A 21209-nucleotide genomic window follows, 5' to 3' on the forward strand; every position below is an offset into this window, starting at 1 on the left:
AACCAGCAACCTCATGGTTGAGAGCCCACTGGTCCATGTGGGAGTCGAATCGGCAGCCTTCAGAGTTAGGAGCATGGAGCTCCAACCACCTGAGCCACCAGGCCAGCCCTGAAGTGTCTTTTGAGTATTGTTTTACTCCCCAGCTAGAACATCAGCTCCCTATAGGTAGGGATTTCAACTGTTTTGTTAACGTCTGTATCTACAGCATCTATGAAAGTGTTTGGCTGATGGTTGGCGCAGTAAATATTTGTTGAAAGAAGGAAGATGGCAGGGAGGGAGTCTAGGGAAGAAGAAGGAAGAAAGGAAGAGAGGTAAGGAGGGTGGGAGGGAGGATGGGAGAGAGGGAGGAAGGGAGGAAGGAAGGAAGGGAGGAAACTGAAATGGGGTTTAGAAAATATACAGTCTCTAATTCCGTCCCCTCCCCCACCCAAACTTCATGATGAGGGTACTGCAGTCCAGAGAGGTAAATGACTAGCCAGAGGGGAGCAGGTCTCTTTATTCCTCAACAAGGTTAATCACTCCCTCCTTCTTGGTGGTGGTTATGGCAGAGGAAGGGACAGCTTTGAGAGTAGCTTATATTTTACAAGGTTTCTCAACCTCAGCACTATTTACATTTGGGGCCATAAAATGCTTTGCTGTGGGGGACAGTCCTGTGCATTTTAAGATGATTAGCCACATTCCTGGCCTCTACTCAGTGGATGCCTGTAGCACTGCCCCTCCCTACCTCCCCAGTCTCTGCCTCAGAGTTGTGACAACCAAAATGTCTCTAGGCATTGCCAAATATTCTGGGGCTGGAGGTGGGGAGTGGGGGGTGGGGGAATGGGAGGCAGGAGGTGGGGGCAAAATTGGCCAAGTTTGAGAACCACTGGATTAGAAGATAGTGTAATGACTGGCTACTAACTAGCTAAGAAGTAATTAAACCCCAGTGCTTAAACAGAAGTGGAGGACACTTCAGGCTTTCGGGGGGTACTGAAAGCCATTGAACACACTGTGGAGAGAACTGGAATTCTTGGGATCTGAGATGTTTCCAAACTCCAGAAGCAGAGGAACATTCATCAACTTGATGGCTCAGGAAATGAATGTTCTTGTGGTCTGCCTGCCCTTCCAGGTAAGAATTTAAGAAATTTAATAAGAAAATTGATCTGTCCGCATATGGTGAAAGAGAATCTAATGAGCAACAAGCCAGGCAGACTCAAAAGCCTCAAATTATTCTCCCTAATACCGGCACAGCCATTTTTGAACACAATTACAGACTTGAACTCTCACAGGGAATTCAGTGGAAATCATTTAAACATTTATTTGATGTGAAACCTATGACCCAAGCAATTCATAGAGCAATTAAAGAAGTAGAGTCTGGAAGATTTGACAGTTACGTAGTTTTGGGTTTTGTTGACAAATGGTCCGTATGAGTAATAATTAGTGGCATCCTAAATTAGATCTGAATGTGAATAAGAATGAAGACGGATCCCATAGGGCTCAGTACAGGAAACCATATCATCCAATATACAGTGCTCATTAACAACCCAGAGGGGAAAGTAAATTTGACTTAGATTAAATTTGCAGAAAATGCAAAATGAGTGAGAAATGGCAAATAGCGAAGATAAATTAAAGTTAAAATTACCAAAGGACCTAGACATTTGAGAACCTTAGAGCTAAATAAGATGGAATTTAATGAGGAAATGGAAACTATTATACATGGTTGGGTTTGATTATACTTGAAGGTCTGAGTAATCCAATAACTGTCCACCCTGAGGGAGGTCAGGATGGTTGTAGATAAGCTAAAGGGAAACTTGGTTTTCTTCCAACACACCTTGGAAGGTTGGCTTAATAACTTAGCATCTTGTGTTTTAAGGAGATTTTACAGCAGGGAAGTGGAAAGTAGCAGATAAGAACCTGATGCCCTTGCAATGCCAGTCAGGGTCAGGGGTGTAGAGTTTTGCTAGAGGGAAATGGAATTCTGGTAAATTTAATACCCTAGTATGGCTACAAGGTGATTCAGTGCTTTGCAAACCGTCATTTTATCACCATCACCATCATCATCATCACCTACTGAGTTCCTACAGATCACCCAGACTCTGTTATAAAAACTTTGTTTAGCTTAAAAATAATCTGTCACAAAGGCTGGTGAACATGTATTTGTTACTCTGACACAAACAGGCATATTGAAGAACAGAGTTCTCATAATAGAATATACAAAGAGAAGATAAAGATCAGTGTAATGGAAAAAACTTCTTTTTCCTGATAACATAGAATAATAATAATAATAATAACACTTTAAAATGCTTAAGTGGTTTTTTTTTAGCTATTTAAAAAATTCTCACAACTAGGTATTATTTTCCACTTTTTACAAATGAGGAAACTGAGGCACAGAGAAGTTAAATGTTTTGCCCAAGGTCACACAGTAAATGGCAGAAAAAGGATATCAACCCATATTCCTTGGGAAACAAACTGCAGTAGGGAAATTTGTGAGAAAACCTAGAAGATTCTCGGCAAATGTGAGAGAAGTGATGAATTCTATTTGTAAGCAAACTCTATTTGTTGGCTCTCGTCAAAGAAACACGACATTTGTCTTCAATATGCTCCTACCTCTTTTTCAGAACCTCCTTATATTTATTTGGAGATTTATGTGGCTCTAAGAAAAACCTTATTAACAGTGGCTTAAACAAATAAGGGTTTATTTGTCTCGTGTAACAAGAAGACAGAGGTGGATGGATACCAGTGACCATTTGCCATTTCAGCAATGTTGGGGGCTGATGTCTCTGTGTATTTCTAGGCCTAACTTTCATGGTTGCAAGATGGCTGCTAGAGCTGGGCGGAATGTCTGCATTCAAGGCAGGAAGAAGATGGAAGGGCGGTGCTAGCCATATCTGTTCCTTTTATTGTGAAGTCAAAAGCATTCCCAGAAGCCACCACAAGCTGACTTCCACTTAGGTTCCATTGGCCAAAACAGGTCACATGGCCACTCCTGCTTGGAGAGAGACAGGAAAGTAGGAAACAGGATTGTTATGATTGAGTTGAAGCAGCCATGATCCATTGCCTGAGGCTGGAGTTAGCAAGGAGTTACCTGGAGTTAGCAAGGAAGAAAGAGGAAGTGGGTACTGGGTAAGCGACTAAATATATCCAAAATGGCCTCCTTCTCTCTTCGCTTCAACCAAGCAACCTGATTCCTGCAGTGCCTTGATCTGAGCAGCTGACATGTTCTGGCTAGCATGTGAGCTAGTGGGGAGCTAAGATGTGCCTATTCCTATTATTTATTTTCAGTAGAGTGTTTCTAATGGAATGCAAATCACAAATCTGTAGGAATGGGTTCTGGAAAGCCATCCCTTTGCAGGGGCCAACATTCCCATGAGGCTGTGCTGGGAGGCTCCGTGTGTGTACTTGACCCACCAGACACCCTCATTTTCGCCGTAATGTAATATAACCCACTGAAAACCTGGGTGCTACATTGCTAGGCGCCATCAAGAAGGAGCACAGAAAGATGGATAGATGTATTTTGATTTGATAACTCAAATCCCATTAAACTAATGGCATTTTAGAGATTTTTCTGAATAATTTTTTTCATAGGAACTCACTACTAAACACGGTTGCATATTTGCCTGGCTTGAGTTGAGAGACTGTGGCCAGCAGAAGACAGCTGGCTGCTGGGGTGGGGTTGGGGTGTGTGTGTGATGATTTGGAGATCATCATGCTTTTCCCATTTGTGCTGTCAGCTCTTCACATAGTGTCTATACAGTGGTTTCACATTCTTGGTCTTTTTAATTTTTTGTCCTTACAAATATCCCAAGAAAAGGGGGTTGGGGTGGTAAAGAGCACAGACTCTGTGGGTATGTCCTTAGAAGAAGGAGCCAGACTTTCTCAGGCTCAGAACCGTGCCAGCCCCATCACCTACTTTGCTCTGGCCCTCTTGCTGCCTCAGTGCCCACCTGTATGCTATCTGGGGGGTGGGGATGACATCTGAAGCCTCCCAGCTTCCCAGACAACGTTGACCTGCAGCAGGCAGCTGCTTGTACATTGGCTTTTATTTCCCCCCAGGAGGCCAAGTGACATAGGTATATACCTGTGGAAAGTTGTAGAAAGTAGTGTCCTTTTTTCATCAGATCCCTTGAGCCAAGCTCAGCTCCTTCTGGAGGTGATCCAAGGAAGTGATTCCTTTGTGGTCAGCCTCAGCACCCCTGTCTCTTACTCTCTCAACTTTAAAGAGGACGTAGTCACCCTGTAGGATGTTCAGATCCATCAGAATGGGTCGGGGAGGAGCAATCATTGCATTTGAGAAGTGTTGACCACACAGGAATATCTGGTATAGAGAAGAATCAGGGGAGGCATGATGCTGTCTATAAACACCTGAGGGAGTGTCAGAAGGGCCATGCAGGGCAGAATAGGACCACGTGATGGGAGGAAGCTAAGAGACACATTTAGGTTCCTTACAAGGAAGAGTTTTCCAACATCAGTGTTCTCTGAAGATGAGAATGAGTGAGGTCTCCAGCATTGGAGATATTCAAGTGTGAGCACAGGAGCACCAGGCAAGGAAGTAATTAAGGAAGGTGAGCAGTTGGTTCTCAACTGTGGTAGATTCCCCTCCACCAAGGGGATATTAGCAACGTCTGCAGACATTTGGTTGTCATGACCGGGGTGGGGGGGTGCCATTAGCATCTATTGGGTGGAAGCCAGAGATGCTGCTAAACATCTTAAGATGCCCAGGACAGTCCCCACAACAAAGAATTATCCAGCACAAAATTCAAATCGTGCTGAGGTTGAGACGCCCTGGAGAAAATAAACTGTAAGGCTGGAGTCTTCGGTAATCGCCCCCTCCAATCTGTCCAGTAATTCAGAGGACCATGGAAGTTAATCAGTGAAATGCCAGGAATATCCAGATTTCAAGTAGGCTCATGCAGTAGGATATTCCAGTACACAGATCTCAGAAATATGTTTTCAGTTTCAGACACTGTGGGCTATATTTTGGGACTCTGGCCATTCCTACTGTAGCCAAAACTATGAGTGTGTTATTCTCCAAAAAGCAAATGTATATGTTCCCACCACTTCCGCCTACTTACACATAGAAGTTGGAAGGTGATTGCACCAATCTAGAGGCGGGATAGGGTGAGGTGGGAGTGGGGAGAAAAGAGCTGAAAACAAGCAGAGGGATCCACAGTGAGATTTCACCCAATCTAAAATTACCCCTGATACCTCTTCTAAAATTATTTTTAATATACTTTTTAATGCCTTCTCGGTGGTGTACCAAACCCGAGAAAAGTCCTGGAACTACCAGGAAATTCATTTTCACCCGATTTACCTCACTTGGAACTTGAGATTCAGATGGATCTGAGGTCACCTCTGGCCTCTGCCTATTACCATCTGGGCATCAGCTAAGTGATCTAACCTTTCTGAGCCCCAGTTTCCTCATGTATAAAATAGGACGAATAACATCTTCACAGGGCAGTTGTGAAGATTACACGAATGAATGCAGGTACCACCACACACCATGCCGGGTACATGATGGTGCTAAGTGGCAGGTATTATTTGTATGATTATCCCCCCAGCGGATCTAAATAGCACATGGCATTGGGTTAGGCACTGACCAAGGAAATCATGCCATCTTGAAACTCACAATATAAGACAGAAGTTAGCTCACCCTAATTATAGCTCTCTATTGTTAGTGATTAAAATACATAAGTAGCTGCCAGTCAGTAGATACACATGACCTCATTTAATTCTCTTACCACTCTAGGGAGGGAAGTATTACGAACTCAATTTATAGATGAAGAAACTGAGATGCAGATGCTAAGTGACTGGTCTGAGGTCACACAGTAGCTCCTCGTGGTAGAGGCAGAATTAGGACCCACGTGTGGGCAGGACACCACTGCATTCCGGTGCCCTGCCATTTTCCTTCTCAGCCTGCTTCCTTTGCTCTGGCCTGGACCTGCTGCATCTCACTGCAGCAAGACCTGCCCTCAAAGCTTCACAGGCACCAACATATAAAAAGTCAGTTACGGCAAAAACAACTCCTTAACCTTAGGCAAAGATGCCCACCCTGGCATCCCCTTAGAGAAATGATAGATATGCATGAGCTACCTTCCATGTTCCAAAAAGCCACTCTAAAAACATACATTTACTTTTGATGAAGCCTGAAAAGATGAACTAAGATGCACTGTTGGCATTGATTTAAGCTGGAATTATGTACCTTGACTCTCTGTGGTAATACCGGTTATTTCAACCTGATCAGAAACTCCAATAGATGGCTCCTTATGTCTTTGATGAATGAAAATGGGAAATCTAAACAGCACAGCCTGTTTCATAGTAAAAAGCCCATTAAAACCTGAACTCCATGGGAGAAAGCATAAAAAAAAAAGTTCTTTATGTTCTTTGTGATGAAATGTCTGGGAATTACTGAGCGAAACAGAAAGAGCACAAATCATGGAATATCAGACACAAGACAATGTGTGCCTGAGGATCTGGGGAGAAAGGCCATTGTGCATGAGACATTTGAGTGCCATTCCTGCCCATTCCTCCTTTTCGGGGAACACTGCCCTGTCCAGTGCCCTGTGAAGTGGACATGCTACATCCATCACCAAGTGTCCCTAGCCCCTGACAAGAGTTGATGGGACATTCTGGACTTACTCATTATAAAGCTATTGGGACACCTCCAACCTGTGTGACTCGGTCACAATAATGAGCGAGGTCCATCAAGTTTCTCTCTTGGAAATCAGGAATTAGGACACTGAGACATGGGGGCAGTTTCCAGCAGAGGCAGAAGACAGGAATGTGAAAAGTTGCCCCCTTATGGAGGGTGGTGGGGTGGGCGTAGTGGCCACATAATGGCCGAAGTTGTGTGGGAGTGGAAACTCAATAGTGGGCAAGGAAGTCAGCCCATACAGCGAAGAACAGACCAGATATCCAGAGGAGGAGATACTTCTCAGGAGTGGCTCTGGGGGCCTCGGGGCCAGTCCCACCTTCTATGAGACTCAGATGAACCACACAGTCCTGTCTTTGAATTTCCTGAAATTCCCATTGTGTTTTCACAACAAATCCCACTTTGCCCAAGTTAGCTTATGTGGTCTCTCTTCCCAGCACACAAATGAGCCTGGTTAGACGAGACCTTCCAAGACTTTGGGGAAATACCCTTAAAATCACATGACAGAGTCATGCTCTGTGGAAGAGACACATCATTAAGATATAGACTGACACCTGAATTCTTTATAAATCTAATATATATACATACACACACATATATTTCATGCCCTGTGGATTAGAGAGACCACTGGGAAAAAGAGCCTTGGAATTTTCTGGAAAATGCCACCTTGAAGTGGAGAGAGGAGCACAGAGGATGTGGCCTTGGAAATCTCACACAGGGAGGCAACGCCAAAGGTGAATAAACACCATCCTGTTGGCAAGATTCTTTTGTTATTCATCATCCACAACATGATAAAGAGTTTGTGCCAGAATGCAAATCACTAAACACGTTGTTTAGTTCAGCTGACATTCTTTTCCCTGGTCAGGTGGTCTCGATGAAGGAAGCAGTGCTTTGATTTACACGCTGGTGCAAGCTCCCTGCCTCCTCAAGGAATAGCCCTTTGAGGAGCAGCGCCCTCGGGAATAGTAGAGGCACAAGCATGAACAGGAGTGAACCTAGGTTCCAGAATATATGAATGGAACAGAGCTGCCTGCCAACCTAGAACACTTGCCCTAGACTATAAGAAAAAAGAGAAACAAACCTCTCCTTTGAATGTGGCATTGTGCTGTGAGATTTCTTTCTCGTGGCAGTTTAACTTTCCCCTAACTAAGTCAGTGGGGCTGTGCTGAACATTGTGAAAGCAATGTGAGAGGTTGTCTAGCCAGGATCTTTTGGGGCTCATTCAATACTGGCTGAATCCCACGTACAATGGTTTCTTTCTCGAACTGGTAACAATTCGTTGTCTTGTCTGGTTAGGGCACTGGACTCAGCTCCTGTGCCTGCAGTACAATGCATCCATTCCGATCTCTCGAGTCCTTCTCTGTGCCTAGAACTGGGCCAGGTACTGTGGATGCAGCCCTGAGCAAGAGGGCAGAGTCACTGCCTTTATGGGATGCCCAAGCAAGTCACAGGGCCACGCCGGAGTCTGGGTGAAGAGAGCCTGTGGGCTGGAGTGTTTAGAGCAAGAGCTAAGGTGAAGGGAGGGACCCAGGTGCCTCCTCGCCTGCCAAAGAAACTGGGTAGCCTGAATTCACAGAAGAGTTGGATTTTCCGTAGAACTGTACAGTGATTTTCGTGTACAGTGGTTTTTGCTCAGTCTCATGGGGGAGAAACTTCATTTAAAGATTCTAAAATAATCTTTTAAAAATAAATTCATTTCTCAATTACAGTTGACATTCAGTGTTGTTTTATATTAGTTTCAGGTGTACAGCATAGTGGTTAGACATTTACATAATTTAAGAAGTGATTCCCCCTGATTAGTCGAGTACCCACCTGACACTATGCATAGTTATAACCATGTTATAGACTCTATAAAATAATCTTGATGAAACTAAGGGGAAAGGATGTTTTTCTACAACTTAATCTGGAGAGATAAGGCTGAATGCTCCTCCAAAGACACAGGGTTGTGGAAGACATTTAGACCTGAGTGTTTCTTAGCTTAGTTGTTCATTTGTCATCCCAGGAAGATGGAGTCTGGGCCAATTGTGGACTTTTTCCTCTTGATTTTCACTTGGATCATTCCCTCAGGATAGTATGACTGTATTTCCTTGGCTACTAACAGTGATCTGGAAATTAGCTTTTTTTTTTTTCCTTTTACCTTATAGCCGAACACATACATGGAAATATTCTTCCAAGCCCAAGCATACTCAGTCATGCGATGTGATCATGGAATCATGGCATAAATGTATTGATCAGGTATACAGAGAAAAATGGACTATTTCAATTTCGTTAGTGTCAACATCAGTGCTGACACGCAATACCAGGGACCCACCAGCGAGACAATTCACCAGCACGTGATGAGGAATAAGCCTGTAGGGAACACACATATAAATACACCCCAGCTCTGGCAGCTGAAAGGCCGGCCACACCATCCTACCGGCTTCTATTATTGTGGCATCGCTATCTTGCCTGTCCCCTTCGTATCCACGACATTGAGGACCCTGGGTGTTGGGTCTGTGACCCTTCTTCACATCTGAGAACAGAAGGAGCAGAGGGAAGTTGGGCAACTCTAGAGGTGTGTGAATGGCAGTTTAGGGACAGTTTGAGCTTTCTGGTAGACACGCAGCCTAGGGAAATGAACGTAAAAGCTTCATATGGAAGCAATATGCTTGTGAAAGGAGGCAGGTGTCTCGTAAAATGATTGTTAGCTCTGTTCACAGAACATATCCTTGCTGCTCCTTCCTCCATCGCACCATGCACATGGGCAGGGGCGCCTCTGAAAACTCGCTGGGGTGAGGGTATTGCTGATGATGGTGGTACGAAGTGAGAGGGGGGGGCGGCCTGCAAGACGGAAGCCTATGGGCTGGGATAGCGAGGAGGGGGTGGTCCTGGAGAAAAGCTCTGAGAATCAGAAGTCCCTTGCAATCTTGGTTCCAACCCCCTCCAGCAAAGTGGACCCTAAAAGAGTCCTTCTGCGCCCCTCCACGCCTAGAACAAGGCTGCGGAGTCCCTACTCCCCCTTGCAGGATCGGAGGACAGTGCGGGAGGCGCTGGGGGGAGGCTGAGAGGGAGTTAGTTCTCTGAGTTGTGTTGGAGCGGAGGCGTCGAGGACAGGAAGAATGACTCCAATGTGGGGAAGAAGGACGGGACGACGAGGGGAAGGGAGAGGGACAGTGTACACTCAGCCTTTTCACCACTCAGCTGGAAGATGGATGGTTTTCGGGAGCGGTTGTCCCGGCGCCCCAGCTCGCTATAGGGAAACGTCAGAGCGCTCCGGTCTGCCGTGGAGGAGCCCCCCCGCCCCACCCCGCCTGGGCTTTCTTATAAAATCCGGGCCTGGTGGAGACTGCAGCAGTGGCGCGGGCGGCGGCAGCGGCGGAGCTCCTCCAAGGTCCTGGTCGTGCGGTCACTCCTCCTCGGGGACAGAGCACTCCCCCCTCCCAGCCTCGCCGCGCGCTTCAAGGGCTTTCCAACCGGACCATGCGCGGCCGCGAGCTGCCGCTTGTTCTGCTGGCGCTGATTCTCTGCCAAGCGCCTCGGGGGCCGGCCGCCCCGGTGCCGGAGGCCAGAGAGATCGTGCTGGCCAAGATGTACCCGCGTGGCAACCACTGGGCGGTGGGTGAGTGTCCGGCGTGCACCAGTCCTCGGCGGGACCAGCCAGTCGCAGGGGGCCGGTCTCGCAGCGTTTCTGGGGCCCGGCTATGGGGGCTGGGTTTGCTCTGACTTTTCTACCCAACAAGCCCGTTCTCCCAAAACTCGACCCCACCCTTCCCCATTCTGGAAAGCTGTCAGCTCCTCGGCAGCTGCGGGCTGGTCCCTTGGTCCTTTCCCGCTCTCTTCACTCTTCCGCAGCGTACCCGAGCCGGCGCGCAGCTTTCCAAAACACCCAAACCCTAAGCAAAGGAGATCACCTTCCCTCCGCACCTATCCAACCCCTCCTTTTATCCGGCACTGTTCTCTCCGTGAACAACGGTGGGAAGCCGGGTCCCCGAGCGCGTCCATCCAGCCCTGCATCCGTGATTCCGACCTGCGTGAACTCCGGCTGCGCCTTTGCGTCGGGCAAAGCCACAGGTGGGGGACCCGGGACCGGCGCGCCCGCTCTGGGTTTCAAATCTGTTCAGTGAGCGGTGCCTGAATCCCACCTCTGTGTGTGGCTCTCCTGAATTTTCTCACTCGTCCTGCCTTTGCAGCGATCGTTTTTTCTCTGCCCTTCTGCCTAACCCTCCCTCTTTCCATCTAGCAGGCTCGGAGTCCTGGGCGTTGCACCTGCTTTCCACGCTGACCCTGGGCTCTCGCCCCTGAGCCCCGCTTTTCTCTACCTCTCTAGACCTGCCACCTCGCCCTCTCCCCTAGCTCCTTTCCTTTTCCTTCTGCCAACAAGTCCTGCGCTCCAGGCACAGACTTGGAAGGTCGTTCCACCTGGCTCTCGGCCCTGCACCTGCGAAGCAGGTAGCTGTCCGAAGCCTCACGCTCACCCAACAGCACCGCAGGGCCCTAGGCCACCCCAAGTATAGTCTCTGGCTAATGCAAAGCGTCCAATTTCCTCAGAAACCTCCCCATAAAACCAACTACAGCAACCCCAACATTTCCTGGGGAGCTGGTGGATCCTTAGAGATTTAAGGGTGGTGGTGGTGGTGGAGGTGGCGGTGGTGTGTGTGTTTTATTTCCTTAGTCATCTATTTAGGAGTAGGGGAGAATGTGTTGGGAAGATACTTGCTAATTCAGTTATCAGCCGAAAGGCAGATTCTGGGTGTGAAGATGAGGATGGATTCATGGGAAGGGGTGAGGCTGCAACTGTCAGGTCCTCAGCATCTCTGTGTGGTGCATGCTTCTGTCAGAGAATTTGCGAGCTCCTGGTTGCAACAGAGTAATTTTCATTGTCGCTGAAAGAGTCTTTGCCAAGTCTTGCAGCCTCAGGGATGAAATATTTGTGATCTCTGAGGCACAGGAAGAACCCGGGAGTCTGGTGTGGAGAGGAGAGGCTGGGCTGGGTAAAGATGAAAAACAAAACACAACACAACAAAACTCACTCTGGAAAGAAGGATACCTAGACGGTGTTAAAAAAGCCAAACCTAGAATTGACACTTAAAAGGGCTTCTGGGAGCTTAGCACTAGTTCAGTCCAGCTACCGGCCGGTGGAGTGGGAAGGTGAAATAAAACTTCGAGATTCCTAACCTCTTTTTGCTCATCCATATTTTTGTACTAAGAAGGCTTATTATTAGGTGACTCTTGCAGGCCAAAAGGAGAATAAGAGAGTTCACTGGGAAGGTAGGCCACGTTATTTCCTGTGCAAGCCCACCCTGAGTGCTGCAGTTCCAGAGCACATCTGTCCCCAGGGAGTCAGGGTGTCTGGCTTTTAATCACCCTTCCTGGTGGTGCTTAGGCTTTCCCACCTCAAAAGCATACAGACCAGCAGCAACCTTACATTTTCTTATTTGCTCTCAAACACACTTTTTCCTTTTTCTCCCTTGGCTGGCTGTGCAGAGTTGAGGAAAGACAAAGGAAAAAGAGAGAAGGAGAAAATCACATTTGGTTCTAAAATGGCATTGTGGTTGAGCAAAAGTTTGCTTTGGGCAGACGTGCCTTTTGTGGGAATGTGAACATTCACAAGCGTGAATAACACTGTTAGATTTTAAATTTAGCTTTCCAGTGTCCGAAGTAAATGCCTGTCATCCTTAGTCACTGAAAACATGCAGTTTCGTTTTAATTATATCAAACTAAAGCTACATATTGCTGTCCGTGAGGAAGCTGTCAGCACCAATTTGCAGGTTTGTTATGGAATTGTTTCTTCCAGTTGAGAGAAGCATGGTGTGGCAATGGAATACAAGTGAACAAGTTGAAAACTTAATAAGTTCTTATCTGGCTTGATGTTCTTAGAAATGTTTTGTTTGTGTGACGAAAATATAGGTCAACGCTAACACTGGTGGCAGCTCTAACTTTGACGTGAAGCGTGCCCTTGAATTCTGAAACACCAGTGCTCAGCTACAGAATGTCTTTACATTGTATGCTGCCCCAGAAACTGTGAAATATAGTTTAAGTATCTGTTTAGAAAAAACTAACTCGTACGAGAACTCAACACTGTAGGTCTTAATGGGTATTTTCCTAAATTAGGGTAATCTCCAAGTTTTGAGTTCAAGAAAATTCATTTATGTTTCAAACCTGCCATGTTAGTGGTATTTTTTTCAGTGATTAAAAGCACAAAACCTTTTCCCTCTGGGCACAGTTTTATTTTTTCAAGTGCCTGTCTTTTGTCTATGCCGAGATCTCCATTATTATGATCTGGAGAGATAACAAAAGATGACGGGAGAAAAGATGGAAGTGGGTGTATCATCCATGTTGCCATGGAGATGATTATTTGGTTGACAGTTGCCAGCTCAAAAGTGAAACAGGACCCAGGGAATGTGTGCTTCCCTGGGATGTTACAAATGGTGCACTTTTCTTAATAACCAGTCATTGGATCTAGGGAGGGGAGTCAGAACACTACCCACCCACCAAATATGCAAAGATGAAAAATTCAGGAAAATATCGCAAGGGTCTGTGTTAAATCAATCACAGAATGAAGGACTACTTCATCCTCCCATTTTAGAAAAGTCCACAAAATTATTCAGGCATGACAAAAATGAAGCTCTTATTTAAACACATCTCCATCGCCTCTCTGCTTCATTAGCAAGGACACCTTTCTCCTTTCCAGAATCCTAACGAGATGATAGGCAAGAGCGACCAAGGTTCTGGGAACTTCCGGTTCTAGTCCTGATTTTCCACCACCATGATTCAATTTCCTCCATGGAAATAAAGCCAAATGCCTTGCTACTGCCGGGGAAGTTGTGCAACGCAATCACTGTTACGATTAAATGCAAGGTTATGTCCTTATGGTGGATATCTGGGGACCAAGTCGACCAAGCAGATAAGTGAGGAGCCAATCATTCAGGATGCCAACCCTTCAGATGGGACAGTCCTCAATAGGGTCTTGAAATTTTCTGACGTGTCATAACTGACTTGAAAAAGCGCTCACACTGCAAGGCAGTAAAACCTCATTTTAAGGCTCCCCAATACTCACAGAATTCATTTTCTGAGTCACATAATTAGTCATGATAGACTGATATAGGATTCCTATTTTTAAAAATATTAGAAAGCCTTTTGTGGATCTTATCTTATTTCCAGACCTGAGAATGATTTCTAATGGCCCTGTAGTCTTAGGAAGTTCAAAGACTTCCCAGTAGTGTAATATCGTAGAGTCTGGACTGTGAGCTGATTTGAATCGTAGACTCTTTGCTTATGTGTGGCTGACCTTTGGCAAGTCGCATGTTCATCAGACTCACTACAGGGTGGATCAAATGAAATAATCTGCATTTCAACATCCTGTAAACTGTACATTGCAACACACAGGCCAGCATGAAGTCACGGTGAGGGCCTCTCCCGGTGGATGGAGCTGCTGGGAAGGGGCCTCTTTCTATTTTCAGTGACTGAGGTCTGTGGACCATCCCCTCATGCCAGTCAACATTGGAGCCACAAAGAGCCCTTTGCTTGGAAACTTTAAATTAAAAGAACCATAGTTTTATTAATATTAGAAATTTGAAAATGCGATAAAAACCATTATAGAGAGATGGGAAAAAATCAACTGAAGAAAGTAAGAAAGATAATGTGAGCATATTTAAGGAATAGGCTCCAGTTAAGAATGCAGGCCTTGGGCTGCACACGTCCTTGTGAGCCTACGGCTTTCCCCACTTGCACATATAAATTTCCACGGGTGTAGCGGTTTGTCCTCCTGCACAGTAACTTTGATTTTTTCACATGGCAGGTGCATATCCCGGGAGCCACTGATGACTTTCACTGACCATTTGAGACATCCAAGGGAAAAATTCTGCATTTATGCTGTGGAGTGTTGGTCAGAACTTTTCAACTGGTTTTTCCTTACATACTTAGCAAACTGTAATTTCTAGGTGATGCTTCCTAGATTCAATCTTGGCTAAAATTCTAAGAAAGTTTAAATGAAAAATTCCTTTGGTACATTTCTATTACCGATAAGAGGTAACCAACACCTTTCTTCTTCTTCTTTTTTTTTTAATCATACAAAGAAAAGCATCGAGACTTTTCTTTTCAGCAGTAATTTAAAATTGTCTGGGGAGGATGTTTTAGACTCCACCATTTAGGTGGGAATGGAATTCGGTGCACACAGAATTGGTGATAGAATTTTAGACACGGAAGTTCCCTTAGATTTCATCTAGTCCAACCTGTTCATTTTATAGCTGAGAAATTGAAAATTGGAGAAGCTAAATGACATGGCAGAGGTCACCTAGGTAGTTAGCAGAGAGGCTGGGACCAACTCCAGGACGTCTGAGTTGCAGGTGTGAAGTTGTTCAGCTTATTGCACATTTTGAACACAGAGCAAAATCTGCCAGTCATTTATGAACTAACTCCTAATAGTAAAATGCGATTTATCCTTCATTTAGAAGGAAGCAGCACAAACAGAATTGGGGTCCATTCAAATTTCTCATTCATTCATTCCTGTGGGTTAAATTGGTGACATTCTGTTTTTGTTTTTAATTTTTATTAAATTTATTGGGGTGACATTGGTTAGTAAAATTACATAGGTTTCAAGTGTTCATTTCTGTAATACATCATCTATATATTGCACTGTGTGGTCACCACCGAGTCAGTTCTCCTTCCATCACCATATAGTTGATCCCCTTTTCCCTCTTCTACCATCTCCCCCTTTTGTTTACAGGGCACTTAATGGGGAAAAAGAGCACAGGAGAGACCCCATATGTTTACAAAGGAGGGAGCCTGAAGCAGCAGCTGCCAGAGTACATTTTGTGGGAAGAAGCTGCGAGGAATTTGCTTAGTCTCATAGAAGCAAAGGGGAAAAGCCATCAATCATCTCCACGAGGAGCCCCGGGGTATTCGCCAGTCTACTTGGGATTCCAAGATTAGCAGCAACGTGAAAGAGGTAGGTTCAAGACACAAAGTATGTATAAGGGACCTACTGGAGAAGTAGGGGTGGGGTGGGGTGGGAAGTGTTTGGGGAGAGTTGGAGGGAGAGAAAGGTCCGGCAGGGGAGAATAAAATTGTTTACGACACACCTTCACAGCGATCACATTCTGCTGACACCAATACATGCCGAGGAAATGAGTAGACAATTCCCATGCTTTTTTCTTTTTAACATAATAGCTTATTTTTGCTCTTAGCACATCAAAATGGTGTTGATTCAAACCTCCAATTTAGGGGTTTTCTTAACGATTGTGCATTGATGGGATTTTTAAAAATCTGCCAGTTCCTACCAGAATATTTTGATAGTAGGACCATAGATTATTTGAGTAAATCCCTGTGATACGTTTACAGATACGTTTATTTTTGATGAACATTTGGGGAACAGCCTCTTCACAGATGTTTTGAGAAGACTGCATTTTCATTTGTGCCCTTTTATGCAAAACAGTACTGCTTCATTTTTGTTCCATGGTTACTTCGTTCAGGTTTCATCCTAATATTTCAAAACTTAGCAAACATGTCTTAGGGCAACTGATTTGTCCTATGTATGGTTTTATGGAGGATAGGGAAAAATAATTACACCAAACTGGCATTGTTTCAATACAAAGACAGTCAATGAGAAAAAGGAGAGAATAAAATGTATGGGAAGAAAACGACGCAACTGAAAATGAAGAGATTCTCATTAACTTTTAAGAAGTTTTCATGAAATTTATGCTAAAAGGCTAAAATAACTGCAATACTAAAAATAATAATAATAGCTAGTTTTATTGAGTATCTACCATCCTCCAAGTATTGGGAGAAGCAGTTTACTACCTTTAATGCCCACAGCAGTCTTAGGAGGAAGATTCTGGAAGATTCTATCATGCCCTCCATTGTAGAGGAAACTGAGATGGTCACGTAGCTTCTCACTGGTGAAGCCAGGACAAGAGCCTGTGCTGTGTGCCTTGAACAGTCTGCTGCTATGAGAGACATGTGGGGAACGGTCCACAGTGACCTTCAATATGAAGGATGGAAGATGCAGTAGCACCCGCGCTTCTCACTGTTTCTGATAATAAATTTACTGCTTGCCACTCGCAGAGCTTGGGGAGCTGGCTCCTTCACTATTTCATGGTGTTTAACTCGTTGATTGGTGACCCCTTCACAGAGGCTCGGAGGCTTTTCTGGAGGGAGGTTTTCTGTTTCACTGCCCTTTGGTCCACTGTACATTTTCTAGGCTAAACACAAACTACAAGTTCATTTGTTGCATTAAGCACCTACAGAGAATGTTTCTAGAAGCCCTTATTCAGAAAAAAAATATATCTGCATTAAACCAACCAGTACAGAAATGAGTACCAATTCTGTACGAACGCTGAGTGAGATTCTCTTGTTCACACCTATGATAGGTGTCACAGGTGTTATATGACCAGCACTGTTTTGTTGGTGGATCACGTGGCTCTGAGGGCTCCAGGAATTTGGGACTGACTTCTCAGCCCCCCGCTGGCCAGGCCCTTTCTTGGTCAAATGCCTCGTGGGACTTTCTGTGGGTGGAGATCCAAAAGCAGTGTCTTCTATTTGTCTGAAGAGTAACCCCAATCAGTGCCCCAAAGCCCTCTAAAATAATTTTACGTACACCGGACTTAGCTTCATAGCTCATTCATAAAATACCCTCCCCCGGCACACACACAATCATTGTGTTAATTTATAGTGCCTCACTTTTGAACTAAAGAGCAATATCCACGTTGAGTTGCTTTTTCCCTCAAAACCTGGCTCTGCATAGCTCAGAATGTTTTGAAGAATTCAACTCCTTCTTCAAGGATCAAAATTTCCCCACTATATTTAGAAGAATATTCTGTAAGCTTGGAGGCAATTGCAAAAGAATAGTTCCAAAAAGGTCTCTGAGTGGCAATAATAGAAGGGGGACAATCTTTTTTTTTTTTTTTTTTTTGGGGGGGGGGACAATCTTTATCAGTATTTAATGTGACCTGAAAAGACAGTCACCTTTTTGTAATCAGGTCTCGCTTGTCTACTGTATCTTTTTTATGCCTTGTTCTTCTTTTCAGAAGTTCAGAAAGCCCTCCTGTTTCATTCCACCTAAGGTTGAATAATTAGCTATTGCACACATTGGTACCATTCTTTGGAATATATTTCCTGGGAACATGAAAAACAAATTCAACAGTTAGTTTTGTATTTGCCTAGACCAAAAGAGCTTATTACTCCCCTTGCTTTGGAAATTCTGCCTCGATGAAAGTGGGTTGTTATGAAAATTGAAAACATCTCACAGTTGGCTTATTCACAAAGAGGGCATACCACGGGAATAGGTCTATTAGAAACCCATATATCTCTCAATGTTAGAAAGAAGTTTAATCACTTAGCTAGGCATTGGCAGAATTAGCAGCAGGAGTTTTCAGAGGCTGAAGGATGTTTCTTAAAATTAAAAACTGTCCACACATGCTCTCCTCTCCCACTTTGGTAATAAGACATCAAGTCCTGTTGCCAACTCTCCCAGAGCTGTAGTTAGAAATGCCGATGTTTCGATGATAAAGATATTGACTTAATTCAGAAAAGATCTGTGTAAATGTGTACGGAATCTAGACTACAATATCATGGCAAACAAGCTCCAGAACTTTATCAGCAATTATAGCCAATCATTTCCGAGGTGAACCTTAGTCTTTCTTTTAATTGTACCCTTCTTACAAAAATGAATGGAACTTTGACCTTATGGTTTCTATAACACAAAACAGTGTTCGGGTCAGCTCCAAGGCCTAACCCATAATCCTGGATGTGGCCGTGGATGGTCCTGCGCTTCCATAAAGGCTGGAGTTGGCCTTTGGCTTCCTTGTGTAATTTGGACGCAGTCCATTGTTCTTCACAGCCTTAGGTCTTTTCTCTTAGTGGTGGACATGAGGGAAAGGACCTGGGGAAGGCACTGCTGAGGGTGTAACAGAACAGAAGGAAATGGGCAAGTTGGCCCTCCCTTTTAAGGGACTGCTTCCACTGTCCCATCACATCAGGACGAGGGATAGAAAGGTTTTACTTCCTAATATCCTGAAATGCTCTGAAGGAAGCTCCAAATGCAGGAAAAGCAACACGCAGTTGAGACTAAAACTCCTCTGACTACCCTGACAGTTTCTGTGAAGGAGCAGAGGAAAGTCGCTCCCCCTGCCCCCCATACACCTTCTCCCCCACTTTACCTCCAGGTCCTTGATCTTCCTAGGATCACAATTCTTCCCTTCCTTGTAGCTTTACTTCCACTCCCTTGAGCCAAAGTGCTTGGATTCAATATTTGGAGCCAATGAGGACTTCTATGGATCCTCCCCCACATCCTCAGCTGGCCCCTTTTATGACCTCCAGCTCTAAAGAAAGGTGCATGGCAGCCTCTGCAGGAAGACCGGTGACCCTTCATAGTGCAGCCTGGGCTCCTGGGGAAAAGCAAAGCTAATTGGCCTGTGTGGGAATTGAATTCCAGGCCTCGGCTTCGTTAGCACCTGGTCCAAACAATTATGCCACAGAGCAGGTAAAAACTGGCCTGAGAAATCAGTAATTCCTTTATTAGGAACAAATGGCTGGTCTGGACGTTGGGGGATCTGAAAAGCCAGAGAATCTTGGAAAGAGTAATAAACTGTAGTCTGGATGAAAAGTGTTTTCTTAACTCAGCAGGTAAAAGGTGCTTTATGGGAACAAAGAAGTATTTTTAAATCATAGCTACTCCTTCTTTCTTCGGTCTTAACTTGAACAGAAGGCACAACAAAGCAAGGCACAATCCATTTAGGACTGGCACAAACCCAGATTAGCTTCTCTTCCGAGTTGTCCACGCTACTGCCATTTACAGTCATGGGTTGATGATGTGTAATTGTGTAATTCGCAAGCTAGCTTTGACTTGTGTCACGAGGCATTGACAAAACAAGCCAAGTAAGAATTAAGATTTCACATCCTCTAAGAGTCCCCCTACCCAGCTGCGACTTTAGTGACAAGTCCGAAGAATAATGCGTTTAATTTCTAACAGTCAAAATACAGCTGAGCCATATCAGGATACAAATTAAGCTAATACAACAAAAAGACCCCAAAATGTAGTGGCTCCCCCAAAAAGAGGAAGTTCATTTCTCTCTCTCTGGGACATCTATGGTCCTCAAGCATTAACATGCTGAGTCGGATTTACCTGGGGGAATTGTGAAAGCACAGATTGTGGGCCCCGGAGTTTCCAACTCAGTACGTCTATGTGACTGTCGTGCATGGAGGCCTGCGGGGTCTCTGCTCCCGCTCCCCACATAACGCAGGATATGGTGAGGCCAAAAAGGAACACCCACGGAGCCATAGGTAGGGGAGTCATACCACTACGGTCTCACTGGAGGCTGGGTTCACTGGACGTGCGACCTGCTGTCCGTTTTGTCTGCAACCCACCGACGACTCTCTTTCACTCTCCTCCACTCTCCTCGGCTCTCCTTCGTAGCCGCAGCAGTTATATTAGTGGCTAATGGCTCAATGGCTACAGCTGACGGCCAACCAGCCCCAGCTGATGGCCATCTACTACCTGAGCCAGCACCCCTCCACGTGAGGCCGAGAGCCTGTAAACTACTTTCTGGGGCTCTGCCCCCACAGTGACCTAGGAATTTGCCTTTCTAACCATTTGCCTTTCCTTGTGATGCTCATGATTTCTGGGGAATGGATTCACTTCAAATATTGGACTTTACTACGTTTGTTTAACTCCTACTAAGTTGCTGATCTCTCTGTTCCAGGTTCTCAATGTGAAGGAAGGAACCCCCAGCTGAACTGACAATGACGATGACAGCCTTTCTCAAAGAAGCAAAACAAAACCCTTAAGAGACTGCCTTCCAAGGGCATCAATTCAACGGGATCGTCAACAAGATTTCGTCTGTGTAAAATACTTCACTATTCTTGTACCTTTCAACCTTGACTAAATTTATGATTTTCAAGCAGCAGCATCTGCTTTGAACTTGTTTGCTGTGGATAATTGTCCGTTAAGGGTCTTCCAAATGATGCTCTTCACATCTAGGCTATTTGTCACTTACATTCCAGTCCCCAACCTGCTACCGTTCACAATAAAAGCTTAAACACATTGTCCAGGGCAGAGAGTTCTCTTATTTCAATTCCAAATGGGAGGACAGCGTGGCAGAGATTAACAAATAGCTTGATAATGAACTTGTATGCTCATTGATGAAGGCAGGCTGAATTTTTAGTTCTCCCCTCTGAAGGCCACTTACGAACCCTTGTAGTGACTTACAGCCTTTCTAGAGGTTACTACTAGAAGCTCATACTCTCTCTATCATCATCATTAGATGCACTAGGTTGAAAGGGAGGCCTTATTCATCATTTAATAGTTCCCATTTCTTCAGCCCTAACCATGACCAGATATTTTGCCTATGTTGTTGGTATTCTCCTCAGAACAGTTTGATGAGCTGAGAATAAACATTCTCACTTAAATGAGGAAATAGAGGGTTAGAGAGGTCAATTGACTTGCCCAAGGTCACCTAGTAGATGGATCCAAAGTCATCAGATTTTTCTGCAGCATTTAACAGTTTCTACATTACCTAATTTTAAGCCTCCCTTTCAGTATATTTAAATAGCACCGTTTCTTCAAAATTTCATTTCCGGTCTTGGAGGAGAAGTAGTTTTCACAGCC

The 21209-nt window shown here is 44.9% G+C and overlaps 1 protein-coding gene across 1 annotated transcript; it reads left to right on the forward strand.

Annotated features, from left to right (window-relative positions):
• Positions 1-9947: 9947 nt before the first annotated feature.
• Positions 9948-20337, forward strand: GRP (gastrin releasing peptide). Its single transcript, XM_088797619.1, is given in 4 exon segments — positions 9948-10226; positions 15333-15475; positions 15477-15554; positions 20305-20337. Coding segments are annotated over 4 exon segments (393 nt in total). The 5' UTR covers positions 9948-10087.
• Positions 20338-21209: the final 872 nt, after the last annotated feature.

This window comes from Rhinolophus sinicus, chromosome 4 (genome assembly GCF_057876585.1).
Source record: "Rhinolophus sinicus isolate RSI-liver-muscle chromosome 4, RSI-T2T, whole genome shotgun sequence".
NCBI classification, from domain to species: domain Eukaryota; kingdom Metazoa; phylum Chordata; class Mammalia; order Chiroptera; family Rhinolophidae; genus Rhinolophus; species Rhinolophus sinicus.